This window comes from Suncus etruscus, chromosome 17, assembly GCF_024139225.1.
Source record: "Suncus etruscus isolate mSunEtr1 chromosome 17, mSunEtr1.pri.cur, whole genome shotgun sequence".
Classification (NCBI taxonomy): Eukaryota; Metazoa; Chordata; class Mammalia; order Eulipotyphla; family Soricidae; genus Suncus; species Suncus etruscus.
The window spans coordinates 7,127,786-7,152,603 of NC_064864.1; the positions used below are offsets into that span (position 1 = coordinate 7,127,786).

The 24,818-nt window shown below is 36.2% G+C and overlaps 1 protein-coding gene across 1 annotated transcript in view; it reads right to left on the reverse strand.

Moving 5' to 3' along the window:
• The window catches only part of ARID5B (AT-rich interaction domain 5B), a 203,625-nt gene that overhangs the window by 157,159 nt on the left and 21,648 nt on the right, over positions 1-24,818 (reverse strand). The window contains exon 3 of the mRNA XM_049790626.1: positions 8,541-8,766. Coding sequence (XP_049646583.1) covers positions 8,541-8,766 — 226 coding nt within the window. The remainder of the gene's footprint in view (positions 1-8,540; positions 8,767-24,818) is intronic.

Below are 24,818 nucleotides of genomic sequence, written 5' to 3' on the forward strand. Positions count from 1 at the left end.
GTAATGCAGTGGCTAATGAGAAGTGGAAAGCAAACAAAATCATCTTCAAGTTACAATATAAGAAGAAACAAAATACTATGCACCTTAACAATGGGGAAATTGAGTTAAGCCCCATTTAGAAAATATATTGAGGTATAGAATCTTTTTAAGATCAACCATGTTTGTTTTCTGTAAAAGACTCTCTACTATATATCTAATACAACCCCCTGCCCAAGAAAAAAGCACTCTATATTTGCAATCTATGGATACCAGAAATACAAACTCTTATTCATTTGTCAATAGACAAAAACAACTAAAAGAATGTTTCCTCAGTAGGTCCACTTGTACATCTCACACCTTCTACACGTTTCAGGTGAGGATAACTTTCTAGCTGAGATCCTAAGGCTTTTTGGTAACTAGAAGCATATTTCCTTTTCTTGCAGTTGCCAAAACAGCCTTCGAATTAAGCTTCCACCATCTCATCTTCCACATCTTCCAAACCACTCTCTCACAGCTTTCTACATGGCATCTCACATTGCCCACACTTATACACGTTTTGTTCATTTTTATACCTCCTCTCAGTGGATAAAAACAGGAAAGGAATAAAAAATACAAGTGACACCCAGCCTAATCCCTTAGAGACTCATGGCTAAGTACAAAGTCTAACCCATCAGCCCAAGAACACAATTGACAAAATGTAAAATCATGTAGATATTCACCAACTTCAATGTGGAGATAATAGCATGAATATCAATCTACCAATATCAGCCAGCTCTGTAAACTCTAAGAGAATGACTTGAATGAGACCATATTGTGGCTATTTAATGTACGTAAAGAGACAATGACACAGGCAATCAGTGAAGCACAGGAAATTGTGTGAGTTCAAATAAGAAAACTGTGCCAAATGAGACCCTATGAGCTAGAAAAAGATAGTGAGATATATATTACATAGATTATATTTCTATTTATACAATATATTATATTCTACATAAAGTCAATACAATGTAAATTTAAAAAATAAATATAAATAACGTAAATATGAATTATATAAATATTAAACTCAATAAAATGAATACCTCACTGAAAATACTCTAGGCAGCTAGACTGTCATTCAGATTTGAAGCAAATTCACACAGAATTTAATGTGCAAAAAGCAGTGTAAAGAATTCATAGCTTTGAAACCAAATTTTCAAGAAATGTTAAATGTTAAAGAAGTTTTTTTAAATAAGACAAACTTCCCAACACTTTGCCATTGAATATAGCATTCAATCACAGATGTATGGTTCCTCTTAACCAGATTAAGAAAGCTCTGTTTACACCTAGGTTGCTGAGGGATTTTATTTATTTTCAATAATGAATTATGTTTCATTTACATTGACTGTTCTATGTCTAATTAGGTGATAATTTTAAAATAGAGATTTTTTTTTACTATGATCCTTTATTAATGTAGAGACTTAAGCATTATTTATAATATAATATTTCTAACATCAAGGTCGATATATGTGCTTTTATAGGTCTATTAAGAGTTCCATTTAATGGGGCCGGGCGGTGGCGCTAAAGGTAAGGTGCCTGCCTTACCTGCGCTACCCTAGGACGGACCACGGTTCGATCCCCCGGCGTCCCATATGGTCCCCCAAGCCAGGAGCGACTTCTGAGCGCATAGCCAGGAGTAACCCCTGAGCGTCACCGGGTGTGGCCCAAAAACCAAAAAAAAAAAAAAAAAAAAAGAGTTCCATTTAAAATTTTCTGAATTCTCTTCCCATATCTAATAAATTATACATTTGCAGGTTTTATCTATTTCATGGAAACTTTCTAGTATTTGTAAGCATAGGATTATTCATAGTGTTCTTTTTTAATTTATGTGCCTATTTTTAAAAACATACATAATTTTATTCGACACTCAGAAGGTGCTCAGGGGTTTCTTCTAGTGGGCTCTGGGGACCATCTCGGGTGCTGGGAATAGAAACCGGGTCATCAGTGTGAAAGACAAGCACCCTACTTCCTGTACTACCAACTGACCCCAAAATATACAATTCTTGGAAAAAAATAGTGTCAAGTTACTATTGATTTATATTTTGAGGAATTTCAGGAGTTTAGCTTTATTTTGAGTGTAGATGTCATCGCCATTATTTTTAAAGGGCTTCTCAGGGCCTGAAAGATAGTACAATGGATGACAATTGCCCTGCACACAGACGACCAAGGTTCAATTCCTCGCATTCCACAAGTACCCTAACTTTACCAGGAGTGATCCCTGAGCACAGAGCAAGCAGTCAGCCCTGAGCACTGCCGGATGTAGCCAAAAACAAAGAAAAGCTCTTTGATATAAGATATGTAAGAAGCACAATAAGAAAAGGCCAAATGTTCAAAGTTATTGGAACTAAAGATTTTGTCCATAAAACTGAGCTTTCATGATCACCTCATGAATATGAGATGAATAACTTATGAAGATAGTAGGGATGGGCCCTTGGGACACTGGTGGAGAGAAGCAGGCACTCTGGTGATAAATATAGTGTTGAAATGGTGCATGCATAAAAAGTATGATTAATAGTACTGTAAATTCCAGTACCTCAATTTAAAAAATTTCTTTAGTAAAATTAAAAAAAAAGAAGACTTTTCATAGACCCAAATCATGTATACAGAACCATGTGTGTGTTTGTGTGTGCCTGTATGTGATGTTGTATATTAAGGGTCTCAGATCACAGATGAAAGTTTTAAATTTTGCTTATCTGTTCCTCAGATGGTGATCACCATGAATAATTGACTAATTGCAAATGAAGTTAAAGCTAAAGCATGGGTGAGTTGTTTGCCTTCTTCAGGGACATCGAAACTATACCTAGAGTTATACCTAGTCAAAGAAGAAGTATCAGCTGTTTTTCAACTATAGATCTTTATAGAAGCAAAAATTAATTTGAGCAAGTTCTACCCTCAGTGCTAAAGAAGCAGAAAAGGCAGAACACTGATATTGTTCATTAAGAAGTAGCCGACATTTAATTGACTATCTTTTAAAACAAGAGCAAATAAATAATCATGCTTCAGAAAAATGTAGTGACAAAATAACATCTTTTCCTCCTTTTTGCTCTGAAGAACAAAAAATTAAAGCCATGGGACTCAAACAAAGACAGCAAACAAGTTTTGACCAAGTATTGTCCTACCTGGAAAATGATTTCTAATGGATGAAACAAGACTTCCCCTTCCACAGAGAGCCACTCCTAAATCTGGTTCCCTAAGGATCTGAATGAAAATGAGTTCATACAATGAAAAACAGTAAACTGATGCAAAGGATATCTTGAGTGTGTTCAAAGAGTACTGGCCAGAATGGTTAGCAACTGAAAGAAACATCCTGGCAAAGAACTGAAATATACTGTGACTCTTCAAATTAAAGAAGACAGAGGACTATTTCAATGTAGGGTCAGGGGAACACAAACTGTAAGAAGCATTTTTCCAATCCCAATAAGTTCATTAGCTTATCTTGGTGCAAAATGTTTCTTACAACAAATTGTCAGCTTTAATAGTGCTTGTATTAGGAACATCAATACTCTTTTCTTCAACAGAGTGTGAGAATGCTTCCCATTTCTACAGCCCAAGAAGCAGTTGAATATTTTCAAACTTAAATTAAATGCTCTGAGCAAAGCCCCTACAATTTCCAAGCCAAGTCCACTATTGGTCACTCAAGGCACAGCAGACCTTGACAGAATTTTCAAAAACAGAAAAGCTATAAAATATAAATATACATATATATGCATGCATGTATCCTTACCTTTATATACATTTATTTCTCTTCATGTGTATACCTTATATAGCTTTCTCTAATTAAGTACCTCCTAATAAAAATCTAAAGAAAATATCTCTTGGATTTCCAAGGGTATTAGTTAATTTTTACCCAATTGATCTTCTGAAATTCTATAAATAAAGCAAGTACTATAAATAAAGTACACATGAGTACCTATTTTTTATATAGTAATCTGAAGGTCCAAAGACATTCTGAATGTGATATATCCACAGAGGTCTCTTGCTATCTTATCCACTGTATTTTTCATACCACCATGTTGCCCCAAAGTACAATAAAAGTTCCAGCATCTGATTAGATAGGGGGAAGCCCCTCTTTCTCAGCTTGATGGAACTTTAGAAATAGAAATTGAACTGAGAGAACCCTCCCATCATTAAATTCAACCATACTGACACCCACAGTCTTTTGGTTTCTTTTTTCAATTTCAGCTCAGACCCTTATTTTATTTTTTCTAAAGACACATTTGGAGATGAAACCATTCGTAACTGCCCATCCACAGACAGTTTGTGGCAGCATAATTGACAATGAGTCTGCTACAAAAAAATGAAAATGCTGTTTTAATAACCTTGGCCTAAAATACATTCTGTTGTATGCCTCAAAGGGTTTCAATAAAAAGCCAACCTGTAGAGACATATTTTCTTGGCTTAAACAACAATTCAAAGCATATAAATGTAGTCCAACTATAATGACATATTTATAGGCCAATAAAGCTTACAGTGCAGCTTTCATACCTCACTTAAAGGAACTCTGTAAGAAGCAGTGTTATATAAAATAATTTGATTTTTTTAAAGAAAAAAAAAACTATAGCCCAAGGAATAAAAAAAATATATATAAGTTTGCTATTTTTAACTGATAGTGTTTATATTCTTTCCTGGCTAAAAATTTTGTCAAATGAAATAATTCTTCATCTGAGTACTTCAAATTGCCATACCAAATATGGGTATCAAGTCCACTTTATTACAAAAGCTAAGTACTGTAATTCTAAAGACAAAAATAAATAACTAGAGGCTTGTGCAGTGAATGATTTAATCAACCCGATTCTTCTGGAAAAACAGGTTTCTGTGTTCGTTATGCTTATGAATAATACATTCCTTAACCCTCCTCTTTTAACATAGTTCTTTTTTCTTTTTTTAATAACCTTCAGTATGAAACTGTCTGAAAGAAGGCAAAATATCTCACTGAGTAAAGTCACATTTGCATTGGTTTCACATGAACTTTCTTTTTTAGAAAAGGACAAAGAGGAGAGAAGGGGACAAGTGCTCTAACACATCTATGAAATGTTTTTGCAAGATTATTAATTGTCCACTCTCTTAATCTATGGTTTTCGTCCGCATTTAGTTATCTTAAGTGACAATTCCACAAAGGTTTTTTTTTAAAAAGCAAATATGGTGCTTAAGTTTTGTCCCTGGAGGGGGAAGGAAGGAATAAAAACAATGAGGGACTTGTGATTTGAATCAGAACGGTTATTGGAAGCTGCCATGTGGGGCAGAGTTACTCCTTGAAGAGTATTAATTTGTTGGCAGACACACATTTGTGAGAACATTTTTTTAACACTATTCAGAGAGACAGGAAGTGACACAAAAGTGGAATTAAAGGGAACTCATTCTACCTAAAAATTGAGCAAGAGCAGTTTTTTAATTAGCTTTTCAATGTGAAAAGTCACTAAGGATTATTTTGCTACTACTACTTTCATACGACTGATATTTCAGTATGATGAAATAGCTCAGTTAAACACATATTGGAGTTTTACTTGATCAACAGAAAGGCGAGATCTTTTCATTCATTGCTTGCTTCCCCCAGAAAAAAATAAAAAAGAGAGGTTCTTAATAATCTCCGAGTTCATCTTTCTTTGGTAAGAACAATGAAAAGTTAGAAGGGTTCTACAGAAGGAAAAAACCTAATAAGTGTGTGAACTTCCATTAACAATGTGGTATTGGAAGTGGTTTCACTGTGGCTAAGGGAAAGAGAGATAAGAAAACCACTGTGCAGAAAGAAAGGTGCAGACAACAAATATTTTGATGTTGTAGACAGAGAAAGGGAAGAAGTTGAAGGGAAAGTTGCTAGGACAGGAATGCATAGAGCGAATGACATCCCCTGTCTCCCCAATATAAAGCCTAACAATGTAGACTTGTAAACCTTAGATCACACAGATAATGGAAACTCATTACATTAAGGAAAGTTTTTGTTTCTCTTTCCACTTTATTACAACACAGTGTGCATTCCAATTACAAAAGCTATTTGTCTCAAATTCCCCACAGTTCATACCAACTGAGTAGAATTTCAAGGCCCCAAATTCTATCCTTAAAGGGATATTTTACTTTAAAAAAAAAATAGAAAAGAAATATATGTTGTTTCTTGCTCAACAAAGGAGAGGACTCTCCTGGTTAAAACTTCTATTGAGGGGGCCAGCGCGGTGGCGCTAGAGGTAAGGTGTCTGCCTTGCCAGCGCTAGCCTAGGGCGGACCTTGGTTCGATCCCCCGGTATCCCATATGGTCCCCCAAGCCAGGAGCGGCTTCTGAGCACATAGCCAGAAGTAACCCCTGAGCGTCACCGGGTGTGGCCCAAAAACCAAAAAAAAAACAAAACAAACAAACAAAAAAAAACTTCTGTTGATGATTATTTTCCCTTCCTTAGCAGATCCCAGAGTTATCTCTTTCCAGAGAGATAGAGGAAAAAAAGTCAAATCACATAGAAGAAAGACCTTTTGTCAATAACATTCCTTGGTTTTTCTTAAGTCCTACTGAACAAAAAATCTGTCAAGATGGACTCAGCAATAAGCATTATTTTATTTCATTTCATTTCATTTCATTTTTGGTTTGGGGTCATATCCAGTAATGCTTAGGGCTTATTCCTGGCTCTGCCCTCAGGAATCACTCCTGGTGAGTTCAGGAAATCATGTAATGTCAGGTATTGAGCCCAGGTCAGTCACTTGCAGATAAAAGTCCTACGTGCTATACTATATCATTTTAAAACTAGGTTTATAAATCACTTAGTACTCTGAATATTATTCACTGTAAACTAACTTCTTCTAGAATTGATTTCTTTAAAAGGTAAATCATGAACATTTTTAAGAATCAGGAAGATCAAAGCTTCTAAACTCTGAGAAAATTGAGATATTAGGTTTCTTTCATGTTCATTAATAAATTCTAAACACAAAACAACTCGGCTATAAATACTCTTGTTTATGCATGTGACATCAAGCTTAACCATCTACACATCCTTTGTCCCCCATGGGGTTTCCTGTTTAGTTTTTATTAGTAACAGTATATTCCATAACTCAAAAACATCAAACAAACAAAAGAAGGCTTAAAGTTAAAGAAAATGTAAGACAATAGCAATACAACTTAGTTAGATATTTAAAAGGTCACACAAAAGATATTATTCAGCATTTGTACATGTCAGAAGACAAGTATTGTGTGGTCACAGAATTGATGGGTGTAACAGCTTATAGATATGACTTGGAAAACACTTGATTAAAAACTCTCTTTAAATGTGCAAGTCAATCAGGTCACCATGTCCAAATCATTGAAATCTGACACAGACCAAACTATTCCAGGAAATTGTTGATTATTAAGTTCAAATTATAAGAAAATCTTAAAACTAATTCTCCAACAGAACACAGCTCATCAAAAACCCAAATCACAGGAAAGACTGATTAAATTGCTGGTGTTATTCTCTCTTGTTTGCCAATTGAATAAGTCATCTAAATTAGATGTAATAGTTAAAAATTTATATTTTGGAAAAAAAAACAGGAAGTTGTCACACTAATGCTATGAAAATCAGCATTATGCTAAATGAAAGAAAAAAGATGCCTTAATATGTGAAAAATGAAGTTCCTTTTTGCCTAAAGAGGAAATAAGTAGTCTAAATCAGAGGTCAACAACTTTAATATTGAGCAATATTAGAACAAGTTAGTGAAATGCCACAAAAAATAAATTGTGGGGGAGGGAGGGATCCAAGGACTCGCAATTTTCCAGAAGAAAGCATTAAGAAAAGGCAACAAAATAAATTAAGAGCTACTCATATATGCCAATTAATTATCCTAGCATTGTATTTTATTATCTTACATATTACTATAAGCCTTAAATTCCTCATATATGGTAGATGAGGAAAATAAGGTATAAAGATCTAATTAGATACCAAGTTAATTAATTAGGTACCCCGCTAATATGCAACAATAACTACTCCAAATCTCAAGCATGAATAACTCTGAAACTCAAGTTCTCCTTTAAACTTAACATGAAAAGGAGTGAAAGAGAAAGAAATGAATATATAATTGAAGGAGAAAGCTGAAGTTTAAAATCTCAGAAAAATCTATACCGTAAGTAATTGATGAGTGATTCCTTTATTTCAGCATATCTTTCATGCCATATTTAAGTCACTCATCTCTCTTCCTCACTTTTCTATCCAGCATAAACCATTTTTATTATCTACTTAGAACAAATACTTAAGCTATTCATTTATTCCTTTTTAAATACTCTAATTAAGTCATGCTTCCATATCAAATGGAAGTTTTATGTAGGGCCATAGGTTTTATCACTCAGTTTTCATTACAAAGCCCTGCATTGCTTAGAAGGGCTTGGGATCCAATAGCCAATAATGTCTTAATCCACACAATCCCTTGTCCATCCATATCCTCAGGCCCTTGGAAAAGCAAATAAATATTTTAAAATATAAAATCAAGGTAATAAAAAAGTTTCCAGAAAAACCTACAACAAAAATGTGTTAACACATGTACCCACATAGTAGATTAAAAATGCAAATTATATTTACCAAGATCAGCCTTCTCTTTGAGGACATCTTTGAAGTTGAGTCCACTATTTAGGGTTGACTGCCGGTACTTCAGAAGAGCTTCCTTCTGTCCATTCCTTCCCAAGACCTCAGTTTTCACTGATCCAGCATGGAGGCCACATCTCCACTTGGAGAAATCAGAATGTACCCACTTGACCAGGTCTTCAAGTTTCACAATCACCTTTTCAGAAACAGCAATAACTTCATCCTAGAAGACGTAGTGGCAGAAAACACACACACAAAAAAATCATTATTTTCTGGTCTAAGGTAAAAATAAATGTTCAACAAAGCCTATCTAAAATATCTTATGAGTGGTTTAATTTTACGCAAGCAAAGGGTTTTCTAGTGGCAAAGAACCCCCCAATGGCTTGATGCTCTTCAATAGTTTTTCAACTACTAGTAGTTTAGTTGGGGAATACTTTATAGTATATATTTGTTATTAGTTTGTGAAGTTTCTACATATCTGGCAATAATCCCAATAATTATTTTAATTATAGTTGCCAAAACTATCTGACTACTTGGGTGAAAGGTAATTTTTAGGTACAATTAATTAAAAGAAGTAAAAAATTGAGAGCTAGATGACTAATGCTCAGCCTGTCTCTATATAAATGGTCTAAGTAAATCTGGAATTCTTGGAACTCTGACTCACCCCAAAATTCCTATGTTTATGGTACATTTTCCCTTGGCTTTAACACAAATATTGAATTTAACTTTTGTCCTAAAAATTAAATAAAACTGTGATATAATCCCCAAAGAAATACTTCATAAATGTTATGTGCTTCCCACTGAAAGAAACTTACACATTCTCAGGTTTCTTAAAAACTTTGTAAGCTGAGAAATGAGCTGATTTTTTTTCTTTTAATACATATGTGGTAAGAGGGAAGAGAGAGAGAGAGTGAGGAGAAAGTCTTTGCATCTAAGAAAAGTAGTTGAAACTTAAGTTTCTTCTATGGATCATAAATTTGAATTTTAAGTATTTCTAATTGCTTCTAGGAAACAAGTCAACTTTTCTGACAGAATTAATCCAGCAAGATATTTAATAGATATCTATACATGGAGAAAAGGAGGGCCCCTTTTCAACCAAAGATTCTTTGAAAGGCTTAAGAAGATCATCTCACAACATTTTAAGTTACATTATTTGAAGCATCTGACATTTCAACTTGAACTGATTTCTTTCATTACTTTTACTTCACATCAGAAGAAAGCTTAGTTGTGGAAAAGCCTAAGCTTACAAACTCTTAAAAATATTTTTGACAAACAACAACAGGAAGATGTCTTTAAGCTATTAAACAAAAGAAATTCACAAGTGATTTTTGCTAATTTTACTATTTAAAAATCATTTTTTCTCTTTGTCCTACACACCACACACTCACACACACACACACACACACACACACACACACACACACACACACACACACACACACTACTCCAAAGCAAACAAAAGGAGGGTTATTAAGATAAGCTTCACACAATGAGTTTTTAAAAATGTTTTAAAGTAGGATATAAAATTTCACTCTTCCTCATCCAATTCCATGCTGCTTCTGAGAAGAAAGTTTGTTAGGCAAAAGCAAAATAACAAATACTCTCTCAAAAATGAAAAGTAAAACTTTCTTAATGGAGCCTTTCTCTTATCATGATTAAATATGAACTCCAACTAAGTGGGAGACAAAGTGAAACTGTTTTTCATCCTCTGCTCAAGAAAAAATTTTTTTTCAATATTTCATAAACAATGAGGCATATTACAAAGTACCATTTCAGTGATTTCACTGAGATTCACTGACTACACCATCCTATTGAAATAAAAGATCTGGAGTTGTCACGCATTTTATAGCTATTGCATGGTGATTATTAAATGTCAGAATAAAAATTCAGGCTGGGTATTGTTTCAAAGCATCTGGGAAAAGTTTCCAGAAGGAGCACACTAGAAATCAAGCTTAGAATATATTGAAAAATAATTAAGTATCCAGGTCATTAAGTCTCAAAATTAGCAAAGAAGGAATTTGGCAACGAATTACCAAATATATTTCCCTAAAAGAGACAAGTCTGGAGATGAGTGTTATTTTCAAATAGCTTTAACTATGATCAAATAATTATCATTTCAATTACCAGTTGCTTCAGATCTTTTCCAAGAAATGGTCTGACTAGCTCTGGCTGGTTTACAATGCCTGCCAAACAAATAGTTTATTAACCAAGAGAAAAATACAATCCTTATGATGTCATTGATGAATAAATTCATCTTTCAAGATTCATTCTATAGGTTGTGTCCTCCCTCCTCTGTCTGTCAAACACACCTCCCAAATATACACATACATAAAAAAATCAACAATGTAGGAAGGCATAAATGTGTAGGAGCCATAAATTCAATTTTGGATTAATTGTGAAACCATTAGTATGTTTTACTGTGGATTCACAAAGAAACTGGCCCTGCAACATTGTCAAATGCCAGGAGTTAGAAGGAAATCTGATAAGGGAAGGAGTGGGTAAAAACAAGCCAACCCCCCACAGCAAAACAGCCAACGTATATATAGAAAATGTCTCAGGAAACATTACTTTGTACACACACTGACATAAATCACATGTTCGTATTTATATTCTGAGCAAGTGCTGACTTAAGTTCCCAATCCTCAACCATTCTCAGGCAAGTCTCTATGACTAAGAAAAGAATTTCAATAAGCTCATCCCGTGATTACATTAGCCCTCTGCAAACAGAATTAGTCTTGGATAAATATTGCTGATTTACTCTCATACAACACAAAAGGAATACAAAAAAGTACACTTTGTTATTCTATTAATGTATCTTGGCTTTTCAATTAGCCCAATCTCTAATCAATATTTATGTAGGCCGTGTTGAGACAATTTCAAAGACCATTGGCCTTTTCGTCATTGTTTTAAACTGCCTATTTTTATACTGTGGATTTTGTTTCTTCCAGTGTGTAAAAACAGCTTCTCCAATCAGGAAACCTTTTAAGACTGAAGAGATCCTGTAGTCAAGAAGTCATAAATACCACATGTATGACTGACTGCTGCAAAGCATTGTAAAGATTGAGAAATTTCACATATAATCTATGTGCTAGTTTTCTGTTCTATTATAGAATAGAAATATATTGATCAAATGCTTCAACTCCACACTATAATTGAAATATAATTGAAAATGACCAGGAGTTGATTTTCATAATAGCAATAGTTTACAGATGACCTCACACTTTCATGCAAAGTGTTTTTTCTTTACCTGCTGGGCACTTTGGACAAATTCCTAACATTGGAATTTGTATGCCTTGATTTAACCTACCTCCTTCTATTTACTGACGAGGACAGTGAAATTTGAGACTTTTTCTAATGTATCTTCAGGTAGAATTCGTATTCCCTCATTCACCAGTAAGTACTCTTGGAAGCAAAATGCCCGAGTTCAAATCCTAAACCTCACTGCAGAAAACTAGGAAACTTCTTTAAATTTCTATGCATGATTTTTTTTTTAATGGGATGGGAAGATGTTTCGAATAGTATTTAAACCTCTCACAGCAATTGTAAGGATTAAATAAGTTAACAAAAATCAAATGGTATGTCAGTTAACTACTGTTATCACTGCCATTACTCCTCTGAAATGGCATTTTCTCTTAAGCATTCCTTGAAGATATGAGTAAAGATGTTTTCCAGATAAACTTACTTTTAAAAAAAATACAAGCTACTCATTGCTTATTTATATGTGTGGTTATTTTTCATTTACAGGAAAGCATCCTGGTTTTCTATTTATAGGAGACATAGAAACTTCCCTCTAAGTCCATTTAAGTTGAAAAATATCAATTTAAACAAAACCACTTAATAAACACGGTGGATATAAGGAACAAAAGATTGTCATGAAAATGACTAAAATTGGGGATAATATATTAAATCTGGGGTTATGATTCCTGTGGTCAACCCACAAGACTATTTCAGATGGTTCATACCTGAATCAAAACAAGAATAATGATGATACTAAGACATTATTTGATTTTATTATTTTTATCCCTTTTCAAGTGGATTATGAGGCTTTTCAAAGACCAGATGACATATGGTTGAGCAATAGAGTTAATGCAATAATAGATATGAGAATCCAGCTGTTGCTTATCAGCTTAATAACAAAGAGATTTAGAAAAATGTAGAAAGTTTTTGCTAATTTGGGTTTTTTTAATATCACTAATTTTCCTTTAAAATGTTATACATTTGACTGATGCATCTATGTTGTTACTTTATTTTATTTTAAAAATCAAATTAAAGTCAAATTTCCTTTTTGTGGTAACCAGTGCTATGAGTTTTAACACATGGCAATCGCTGCTCTATTCTTGCTACAATTTTTTCTTTTCTAAAATGTCTTATAAATTCAATCATACGCTACAAAATCTTTGTGAAGGTTTTATTTTTTTTTTCACTCAGCACAATATCTTTTGAGTCCACATTGTTACATATTCTTTTTTTTTTAACCACTGAGTAGTTTATGCTTTCTTTTTTAACTACTGATGTGGATATTTATCTCATGATATGGATGTGTAACAAAGTTTGTAGGGATTATTTCCAATTTGCTAATTAAAAAGAAAAGTATAAACATAATACCATACCACATACAGATATTTTTGTGACTACAATTTTGATTCTCCAGAATAAACCTTAGATGAGGAATTGTTGAGTCATACAGGCATATTTTTAATTTTGTAGAAATTCTCCAATTACTTCCCATTTTATACTATTTTCTATTCACAGCAACATCTGAGCATTCTAATTGCTATTTACCCTTTCCATCACTTTATATTGTCTCTAGCAACTAATTTACTGTCATTTTAATAAATATGTAATCTGGCAGGAGTCTCAAACTCGCGGCCCAAAGGCTGCAAACAGCCCTCTGTACAACATTTTGTGGCCGTGCCCAAGAGGAATCTTTTTTTATTTTGTTTTGTTTTAGTTGTTTGGGTCACACCCCCCAATGTTCAAGGCTTACTACTGACTTTGCACTCAAGGATCATCCCGACTTTGCCTCCTGTGGCCCCCAGGTAAATTGAGTTTGAGACCCGTGAATGAATTCTCATCATATTTTTTTATCTTTCATTTCACAAATAACTAATAATTCCAAACAACTATCATCTTTGCTGGTAATAATTTGCCATCCACATATCTTTGTTGGTGAAATGTATATTTCTTTTGTCCATTTAAAAATCTGAGTTGTTCTCTCACCATTGAGTTTTGACTTACACTTTTTGATCAATTCTTTTTTTTGTTTCTGATATGTGATTGAAAATTTTGCCATTTTTGAGTTGATGCTATATTATAGTTATATGAGATGCCACCACTAGGAGAAAATTAGTCAGGAATATATGTAATATTTTTTATGTTTTCTTGAGTCTGTTAAATAATTATTTCAAAATTTGTAAGTAAAGTAAAAAGTAAATTAAAAAGGATTTCTGCCTTTCCGTAGATTGTCTTTGCATTCTTTTACCTTTGTCATTCACAAAGCAAGACTTTAAATCCTGATTAAAAACAATTTATCAGTATTTTCCTTTTCAGGTTTTTTTTTTTTATGAACTCTTTGATTAATGCATAGCCATGAAGAATTTCTGTTTTTCCCAAAGATTCCATAGCTTTGTTTAAAAATATGATCCATATTTTCCTAATTTTGTACAGGCTGTGGTCAGTTTTATATATTTTTTATTATGATGTAATATTTTTAACTCAATTAGTAGGGGGCCAGAGAAATAGTACAGTGGTTAGGGTGCTTGCCCTACATGCAGCCAATCTGGGTCTGATCTGCATCATACCATATGGTCCACCGAGCACTACCAGGAGTGATACCCCTGAGCATCACCAGGTATGGCCCAAAATAAAAATAAAAAGTACTTTTTTCAAATTATGTTTTTTTATTTTTAAACAGTATGTATCACTATATATGACCAACATAATAACCAAGAAAACTTATCAACACAAGTGAAAGGTGTTGAGGGACTAGGAAGATAACTCAAATGGTAGAGCACATAGTCCAAAATTGTGAGGCCCTAAATTCTATCCCCAACATCCCATGATCCACTCCAAATAATTTTCTGATGGTCCTCAAGCACCACTGAACCATGAGAATTAACCACATCCCAAGCCCTAACTGCACTGCTGAGCATTGCTTGTGTTAGAATCAATTTTTTTAATAATAAAAACTGAACTTTAAAATGCTTAGGACCATGCCACTTTAACTTTCCATCTCCTAAATTAACCTGCTACCATTTTTGTTTGTTTGTTTGCTTGTTTGTTTTTTGTTTTTAGTCCACACTCGTGGACTCTCAGGGGTCACTACTGGCTCTGCACTCAGAAATTGCTCCTGACAGGCTCAGGGGACCATATAGGATGCCAGGAATCAAACCCAGATACAGGTACATCCTGGGCTGGCGCGTGCAAGGCAAACGCCCTACAGCTGTGCTATCTCTCCAGCCCCAACCTGCTACCATTTTATAAATATTGCAGAGCACTTAAGAATCCTAATCAAAGCAAAAGCATAAAAATGATAGGTATTGTTTCCAATAATAGCTATAGGCAATTTATCAGAGCTTGCTCTGCAATGAGTTAACTGATACTAACTAAATCACTCATATCCAAATTCCTTAAAAAATAGATCAATAAGGGCTACATGATGGGTCAGAGTGATAGTATAGTGGATAGGGCCTTTGCTTTGCATATGGCCAACTAAGGTTTGATCCCAGTACCCCAGATAGTCCCTCCAAGGACACAGGAATGATTTCTGAGTGCTAAGCCAGGAAGGAGTAAACACTAAGCCTCTGGTTGTGGCCCAAAACCAAAAATTATAAACTACGGCTAAATGATAATAAGTAAAAAGTACAATACTAGAGAAGAAAGTTATAACTAAGAGAACCCAAATATTTAATACTATTCAACACATAGGTCTGCCCTTTATTTCTGGAGGATGACACTAGACCTCTCTTTGAAAGCTCTTCACTATATAAATGTCCTTGATAAGACTGTTTAGAACAAAGACAGTCAGTGGCTCTACTCACAAGATGGCACATACTCAGAGACCAAAGGAGATTACTTAGTCATTATCTATCAATGGCCTTTGCTCTATTCTGTTTCACTTCCTCCTTATTTCATCTCCTTCTGTGGAATTGTAGGAAGCACTTCCTGAGGCTCCATTTTGAGTCAAAGTATTCTCTTTTTTATTTTTTGGCATCAAATGAGAATCATTTATAATAGCTTTTTTTCCCTCACAGATTAAGTTGTTCATGATTGAATTACAGTCATACAACGCATAACAACCTTCACCAGTGTATATTTCCCATCAACAGTGTCCTAATGTCTCCAGTTTTCCTCTTACCTTCCCTGATGCCCTCCTTCCTCCCACTCACCTTCCCCCACTTGCTTCTGGAGCAGGCATTCTACGTCTTTTTCTATTTCTTTCTGTGAGTCTCTCTCTGTCTCTTTCTCTCTCTCTTTCTTTCTCTATCTCTCTCTTCTCTTCTTTGACACTGTCCTTTGCACTACTATCAATGAAAGGGTGCTATACATGTCACTCCAACCCTTTTACCACCCAGTTCTTGTCCAGAGTGATCAGTTCCAACTATCACTTTACAGAAGATTCTTCTGTACTCTAATTGGACTCTCTGTAGCAAGCTTCCTACCATGGACTGGTCCTCCTATCCTCATTTGAGGGATTCTTTTACTGTGTTTCTCTCCTTGGAGAACTCATTTTCCAAGGAAAGTGAAGTACTTATACCTAAGCCTATGACTGCCTTTGTCAGTTTGTTTCTAAAACTCATCTAGACTCCAGTCCCTTTTCAGAGAACTGAAGGCAACCCAAGGCAAATCAAAGAAAGTTTGTGCCCTTGTGCCCACTGGATCACTTAAGTATAAGACAAGATTTTGAAAAGTTGATACAAAATTTTTCACATTCCCGAATGTAGTGAATTTTCTCAAATATTCACTTGTTGTGTATGTAAATATTTTAGGGGATTATTATGTTACTGACCCTACCCTGATCGGTGATTGCCCTACCCTAGAGTGTGACCTGGCATTCTGCCCTCATCCTAGGGTGGTACCTGATTCTGCTTCCACCATTGGGTGGTATCTGATCCCACCGTTGGGTGGTACCTGATTCTGGGGGATAAAAGCAAGGGTCTGTGGAAGGCGAGAGGCTTTTGGCTGGAACTTATGCTGAGTCTTTGGACTTCAGTCTTGTCCACCAAATAAAGCTAATATTTCCACAAACCTGACTGTCTGCAAGCTGTTTACCCTCCGTTTCACCTCAGAACTGTAGGCTGGACAGGGTGGCAGATGCATGCTTCGAGCTGGAGGGGAAAGACCTCATCGTCCATCCCTTCATCAGTCAACCTCTTCAGGGGCTGACTTGCAACATTCACTCTTTATTCTTCAATAATAAAGTATAGCAACTGGAGAGATACTCCAATAGGTAAGATACTTGTCTTGCAGGCAGCTGATCTAGCACCACACAATCCCTAGGACCATATATGATCACCAGAGCACCCCCCCACCAGTAACTCTTAAGTACTTGGCAGAAGCTCGGAGTATCTATAGTTATGGCCCAGAAACAAAATAATAACAATAATAACAATCCTGTTGCTGATGTGCAAATTTGCTGAGCACAGAAATCAAGGTACCATTTCTCTAACTTACATTTACATGTCTCAGTTGTAACTGGGATGTCAGTGATATGGGTTGAAGTGAACCAAACAAAAGAGAACGAGTCACCCAAAAGGAGAAAACAAGGAATATGGATCTTAGCTGGTCTTATGGAATAGAATGGCAGAATGACTGTCCAAGGCCTGAAAAAATTACCTCAAAGTTGTGACACAAGAGAGATTTTTAATTCCCAACATATTTAAGCAACTTTAATTCTTGGTCTGTGGTGCACATAGCATTAAAAGAAAAAATGTTTTTACTAAAACATCATTTTTTAGGTGATAATCATGAATGTGGCCTCTCCTAAAAGGCCACATAGAACTCAGTGAAAGATCATTGCTGAACAGAACTATATCCAATATCCTAATATAACCCAAAGAATAATAAATACATAAATCTATATCCAATTAAAGGAGAGGGAAGATGTGAAATAGAAAATAGAAAACACTGGGGCCGGGCAGTGGCGCTGGAGGTAAGGTGCCTGCCTTGCCTGCGCTAGCCTAGGACGGACCGCAGTTCGATCCCCCGGCATCCCATATGGTCCCCCAAGAAGCCAGGAGCAACTTCTGAGCGCATAGCCAGGAGTAACCCCTGAGCGGCACAGGGTGTGGCCCAAAAACCAAAAAAAAAAAAAAAAAGAAAAGAAAATAGAGAACATGAAAACATGATTGAATATTTATTTCAATTTTCTGTGAACATCCCTGATTTTTAAAGCATCCTTTGTATCAGTGGAGATATGATGGACCTTCAAAAATCCAAAATGCATCAATAGGTAAAAGCAGCCAAATATGTTGTGAAAAAAAAAATCGTATTGTACATGATGGTTCAAGAGTAGTAAATTTCCATTAAGACTTTCAGAAACTAAAAATGAAGAATAGCTTTGCCAATTTTTAGAAAGACCAGCACTAACCACCTCCTCTTGTGTTCTAACCATATTGCCAGGCATATGAGCTTTGATATATTCCAGTGAACTTTAGCAAGGGGAAGGAAGTGGCACTACTGGGCCTGGGGGAGGGGGAAGGTGAAATGGCCACTCCCTTGCTCCTTCAGACATACTGCAATGCAAGGCCCCTACCCATGTACCAATCACTCTTTCCTGTATGTCTGAATGTGTTCTGCTAAGAAATACCTACAGAGTGAATTAAAAACACTTCATTCTATAGGCATGAGGCTGCCAGTCAGAGGTCTCAGAAAGTTGGGCAAAACAAAATGGTAGCATTGGCCAACAGGACATGCACATTGGTCAGCAATAAAAATGAGAAAAAGGACAACAATGCAGTGAACATCTCATAAAGCTCTATTTGCTAGATTCTGAGGACTATGGGGGATCCCAACAGGAAATAGATGGTATATGAGAGAAACAACAATCCATGGAGGATTTTACAATGCAACAATGACAAAGGCATTGGTAGAATATAAAGATCCATGGAGAATAGGCAGTGCAAAGACCTGGGCTGTCAGCCTCTCAGCCATCACCATCCTAGGCTCAAGGGTCAGAGATGGTTGAGGGTAGTAGCCAGTGTCAGAAAAGAACCTTCTACCATTGTCAGTTAATTCCTGTTTATACCTCACACCAGAGGGAAATCTCACTGGCTAACACAAGGGATAAACACTTGCATTCACTGCTCTCCCTCTTGCCTAGTCTTGGCACCATCACCTCAGAACTGAACTCTATTGGAAATACAGGCCTCAAGAGCAATATATATATATATAGATCTCACTCATTTCAACCTCCTGAAGTAGAGAGGAAGAAGCCTAAGTGATCTGAAGGACTCGATACTTGCTTTCCATTAAAGTCTTCATCCTTCCTTCATTGGGGTTGCATAGGTATTTAAGATGCTGATGTTGTTATAACATAATTGTCAACACAGATTAGGAATACATGGAATAATAACTCATCTCTGTAACAATGAAACATCACTTCAATGCAAATGGGTGCAAGAGGTATTTAGGTTATAGCTCTGATATTTTTGTGGCTTTCCTAACTTTCAACTATGTCTGGATAGTCAACAACAATATTACATGAATATTATGATAATAATACACCTGCAATTCCTGTTGGTTACTCTTCAAAGCATAGAAAAGGAAGTTGGGCCAGAAAGCAATTAAGAATATTCAAATATCTAACAAATTTTCCTCAACACAGCACCAACAAAATGAGAAGCTTCACATAATCATCCCATCAAATCCCCACAAGGATTCCCTGAGGTCAGCCCATTTGGGAGATGTGAAAATTGAAATGAAAACAGAAACCAGCCTGGTAGCTCCAGCATCCTTCGGGAAACTGGCCTCTTATGCTCATTCAATAAAAACTACCTTTCTTCCACCCTGAGGAAATAGATCCCTCCTCTGATTTCTTTCCCCAAATGTCTAGGATGAGATTACTTCAAAGTCCTTTTGCAATCAAAAGGAATTTTCATTTTCATTTGGACTGTATTTTTGTCCCCATAGTAAAACCACAGAAATCACCATTTGGTGCTAGTTAAAAATGTGAAGAATTTTTTTGTTGCCCGAGTGATGAAGATATCCTCAAATAAGCGCTAAGGTTAATCTGACTCCCTTAATGCGGTGAAATGGATTTGCAATGGAGACTCATTTGTGTATTGGATTCCCCATTTCCCAAGCCGGACTCTTCTCTTCCAACTTTTTCCCATCCCTCTCACCAGACATTTGGGTGAAGCTTGGGACTCAATGGCTTTTGGAAATCTACCCGGGCACAGTAAGAAAGAGTAAAGAAAATGGTAGACTTTCCTGAGTGTGATTTATCAACTGAAATGTGACCATCTTTGATAGTGTAGTCAACAGCATTAGCATATTAAACAAGTACTTCAAACGTTGTAAATATTTTGTCTCTAAATACATTTTTAATCCACGCTGATCTAAAACCTACTGGTCTTTAGCCTGGTCTCTTGACTAGGAGATAATCTAGTCAGAGTACCAGAAATATCCTCTCATTAATTTTCAGATTACCAGTTTAATTTCCTTTGTTTCTTTTTTTTTTTTAGTGGTGTGGGGAATGTCACTCCCAACAAGTGCCTAAGAGTACCCCGTAGTAAGCCAACTGGAGCCAACTAGGATCACAGGTAGTCATGTAAGGAAATGGGGCCACACCCAACTTGGCATTCACCCGAGCCTGCAGTGCTAAGGAAGAAGCCTACTTGCATTGTGTGGTGCAAGGGTTTGAGCTAGGATGCAGAGCATTAGAGCCATGCAACGCTGACTACTGAGCTCTCTCCCTCCCAGTACCCTTTCCTTTTTTTCATGCATTCTTCTACATGAACCTTTATTTCTCCCTCAAATTAAAGAAAATTTGCAGAGAGCAAGAGAATGCAACTTGATGTCCTAGAGATGTCCTTTCTAAGCAAACACTTGTATGAAAAGAAGTTACCTATAGGTAACTGGTGAGTGGTTGAGGCTACCCACCCTCAATTTTATTAGCCAAATTAGTAGGATCCACCACCATTTTTAACTGCATTTAGGTTGTCATAATAAAAACTAACTTAGCATTATATACTTAGCTCTGACCATTGAAACATAAGCAACATAATAAGTAAGTCCAATATTCTAATATTAAAAGTTAACCCATACAAGCATTCTATGAAAGCAAAAACAATGAAACCTAAACCCCACCATAATCCAACTCAGATAGGATAATACACCAAGAGATTGTAAATCATTTTCTGGTCTTTCTTTTTATTTTTTGTTTTTTGTATTTTTGGGGCCACACCTGGTGAACGCTCATGGGTTACTCCTGGTTATGCACTCAGAAATCGCTCCTGGCTTGAAGGACCATATGAGACACTAGGGGATCGAACTACGGTTCATCCTAGGCAAGCACTGGCAAGGCAGATGCCTTACTGCTCCACACCACTGCTCTGGTTCCTTTCTGGTCTTTCTTATCTTGACCTAGTCTTACAGACATGTTCTTCTCTATCCAGGTATGGTGCACCAAAGAGTGATCCTTAAAGGAAGAAAAAGTACTCTTTTATTTGCCTGCTATACTTTCTCACTGGCCCCAAGGAGAAAAAAGGTCTTTGCACTTATTGGCATATGAAATCAAGTTAGAAGTCTTCTGAATTATTCAGGGTTATTGGTGATCTGGCATTGAGTCTTGATATACTACTGTCATTAAGCAGAGGAGAATCACAGAAAGTCAATGCCTATTTAGAGCACTTTAATATAAAAACCAAGTAAATCTCCCTATTTTGTGTAGCCTCTAAACATAAACATATGCTTTAGACTTGCTTCTTCTTGTTCAACTTTTTTTTATTTTGCTCTGTTCACTTAGCACAGTTCACATTATTATCCTCTCATGTACAATGGCAGTGGAATAACTGGAGACCCACAGCTTTATTTAATAATGTAATTATCCTATATTGGATTACTTAAAGGGGCTTTGTATTTTTAAGTTCTAGCTTTTCCTTTACTGGTGATATGCTCTGCTGTGGTAAATGATTCAGGCTTCAATCAAAAGCCTTAAACTCAGTTTGGAAAAACACTGAGTGTTTTTGAATAAGCCAGGATTAATGTAAAAGCCAATTTTCAACCACAGTTGGTGACCTATCTACTCCTGTTCACAGACTGTGGTATGAAAAGCCAACACAGGACAGACAATTACAACTGCAACTACCTGATTCAATCTTTTATTTTTTAGCCACCTCAGGCAGGCTGTATAAACCAAAGAATAAATGATATATATTTTTTTCTCATGGTAGGCTCTCTGAAGACAAGACTGAAATTTGCAAGTCTGCCAGTATTGCATAAACATCCAGGTAGAGCATAATGAATGAATGAATGAATGAGTAAATGAATGGATGAATGAACAAATGCTAATGGGCATTTTAACAAAAGGAAATCCAGAAGAATCCATTTCTCACATCTCTAAGGAAACATACAGATGAGATTTAATTATTGTTATATTCAGGAAGAATTCTGTTCTAAATTTTTCCACTCAACCAGAATCCATTTGTATTGACTCTGCTCTATGCCAGGCATAGGTTAAGTACCTGTCACAGGGCCAGAAAGATAGCACAGTGAGAGGGCATTTGCCTTACAAGTAGCAGATCCAGAGATCCAGGATAGTTAGTGGTTCGAATCCTGGCATCCCTTATGGTCCCCAGTGTCTGCCAGGAGTGATTTCTAAGCATAGAGCCGGGAGTAACCCCTGAGCACCTCCAGGTGTGACTCAATCCCCCCCCCAAATAACGGGCTAGAGCGGTGGCGCTAGAGGTAAGGCATCTGCCTTGCAAGTGCTAGTCTAAGAGGGACTAGCGTCCCATATCCCCTGGTGTTCATATGGTCCCCAAGTCAGGAGCGATTTCTGAGCACATAGCCAGGAGTAACACCTAAGCATCACTGACTGTGGCCCAAAAACCAAAAAAACAAAAACAAAAACAAAAACAAACAAACAAACAAAAAAAGTACCAGCCATAGAGAGACAAGAATAAATAGGATAAAAGTATGGGGGCCAGAGAGATAGCACAGCGGCGTTTGCCTTGCAAGCAGCCGACCAAGGACCTAAGATGGTTGGTTTGGATCCTGGCGTCCTATATGGTCCCCTGTAGCTGCTAGGAGCTATTTCTGAGCAGACAGCCAGGAGTAACCCCTGAGCACTGCCGGGTGTGGCCCAAAACCAAAAAAAAAAAAAAATGTATTGCTTCTACTAAATGCTGGTATCTTGTCTAGGAAATGAAGACCACTCTTTTTAGTTCTTTGTCAGAGAATTCATTCACTTGTGTACTTAATATTTTGATATCCACAGTCTCCATTCTTGGGCCAGGCTAGTAACAACTAATAATGCTTATAATAGTAGGAATAACACACACACAAAAAAAACTCCTTAATTCAAAATCATGTATTTAATAAGGGAATATGGTGAGTAAATCAGGAGTTGTTAGCTAAACCAGGTTTCTATCATGAAAGTTAAGTGTCAATGTTATTTAGCTCACTTAAATATGTATTGAGAACTAATGATATGTCTGGCATTGGGGAGATACAGTAAGGAGTCAAATAGGCAAAAATCTCTACCTTCTAGAGCCTACAAAGTTTATGTGCACACGTAGAGAAGAACGTGGAACAGAATAAAGAGATTTAAAAAAAAAAGCAAAAGAGAACTCAGAAGATAATAAAAAGAGGTGGTGGAACTAGGATGGTTTGAAACTTTGTGGTCAGAGTAGATATGTGGAATCTTAAGGAGAAGGAGCTAACCAGTTGAAAAAGAGAAAGGACAGAGAACAAGACAAGACTTGAAGGCAGAGAAAAAGGATACAAAGGTTCTGGAAGAAACATGGTACACTGTCAAACTGTGGCTAAAATATTTGCATAATTAATATGCTCAATACATATCTTAGACCTGCTAATGGTTATTTCCCATCTGAACCAACTCCTCTAAGTTTCAGTAGGATCAGTATGAAAGTCACCCCCTAAGTCATTTCCTATTATGACACATTGACAAGAGAGTGCTTAATGCCCCCTCTCTTTTTTCAAAATTTGAATGTGAACATTACATACATTTTCAGAATTTTATTCAAAGGCAAGTTGCATCTTTCCTAAAAGAGAAAGGCAAATTTTTCCCACGAATCAGCTCATTTCCACAGAATTTTAAAGATAGGAGGTCAGCTATTCTCTCACAATACAAGGTTTAAAGGTGGTAGGATACGTCCATATCCTGTAGATAAACTCATTAGAAACAAAGACTGGGACAACAGTCTTTTTCCTTTGAATATTAGAGTTTCTTCACATGGCTTTGTCAACCTCATCTAATGTCCCTCCTCAACCATTGTGAATGAAACATACCTATTTCCTTAGGTTTAAAGAAGCTTTTTAATCATAAAATTTGAAGGGCTCTCTTTCTCTTTCTTTCTACAGACACATCATCACATTGAAAACAGCATCCTCTATAGAAAAGCTTTCCAAATACACTGATCAAGGAGCCAAAGAGATAGCACAGCATCTTGTGACCTTCCCTGGTTCAGTCCCCTGGTGATGATGGCACATTGATCACAGGCAGAAGGAGCCCTCAAATGCCCAAACAAAAGCAAAACCAAATACATTGCTAGCTATATTAGACTTCAGAAAGCCACAGTATTATTTATTAATACGCTTACAGGCTAAACACATTTTTAAAAACAAAGCAACTTCTTGTCTATTTGGTAAATAATCTATGATTGCATGTCCAAAGAGAGATGAGGTTTTCAGAGGGAAGTACACAGGAAGAATATTAACAATAAGGGAGTTTTAAATCAGAGAAAGAGAGAGAGATCAAAACAGAGTAAAACTAACTTCTAAGCCTTCTCACACTTTAGAGGAAAATGATTGGTTCTGTGACTGATTGTAGTGGGTGATTTCTGGATGCCCCAAACATGTCTACATACCTTGCATCCATGAATTTGTGTAATCCTCTCCCACACAGCTGTAGGCTAAACATAATGTCTCACAACTTGCAAATAGAATCAGGCACAAGTATTGAACTATCATAGCTGACGTTAGGTTACAAAAGGACTATGACTTCTGTCTCACTCGACCACTCTGAAGGGCAATAGCCGCCATCTTGGGAGAGGCTCATGTGGCATGGCAAGGGACTGACGAAGACCATAT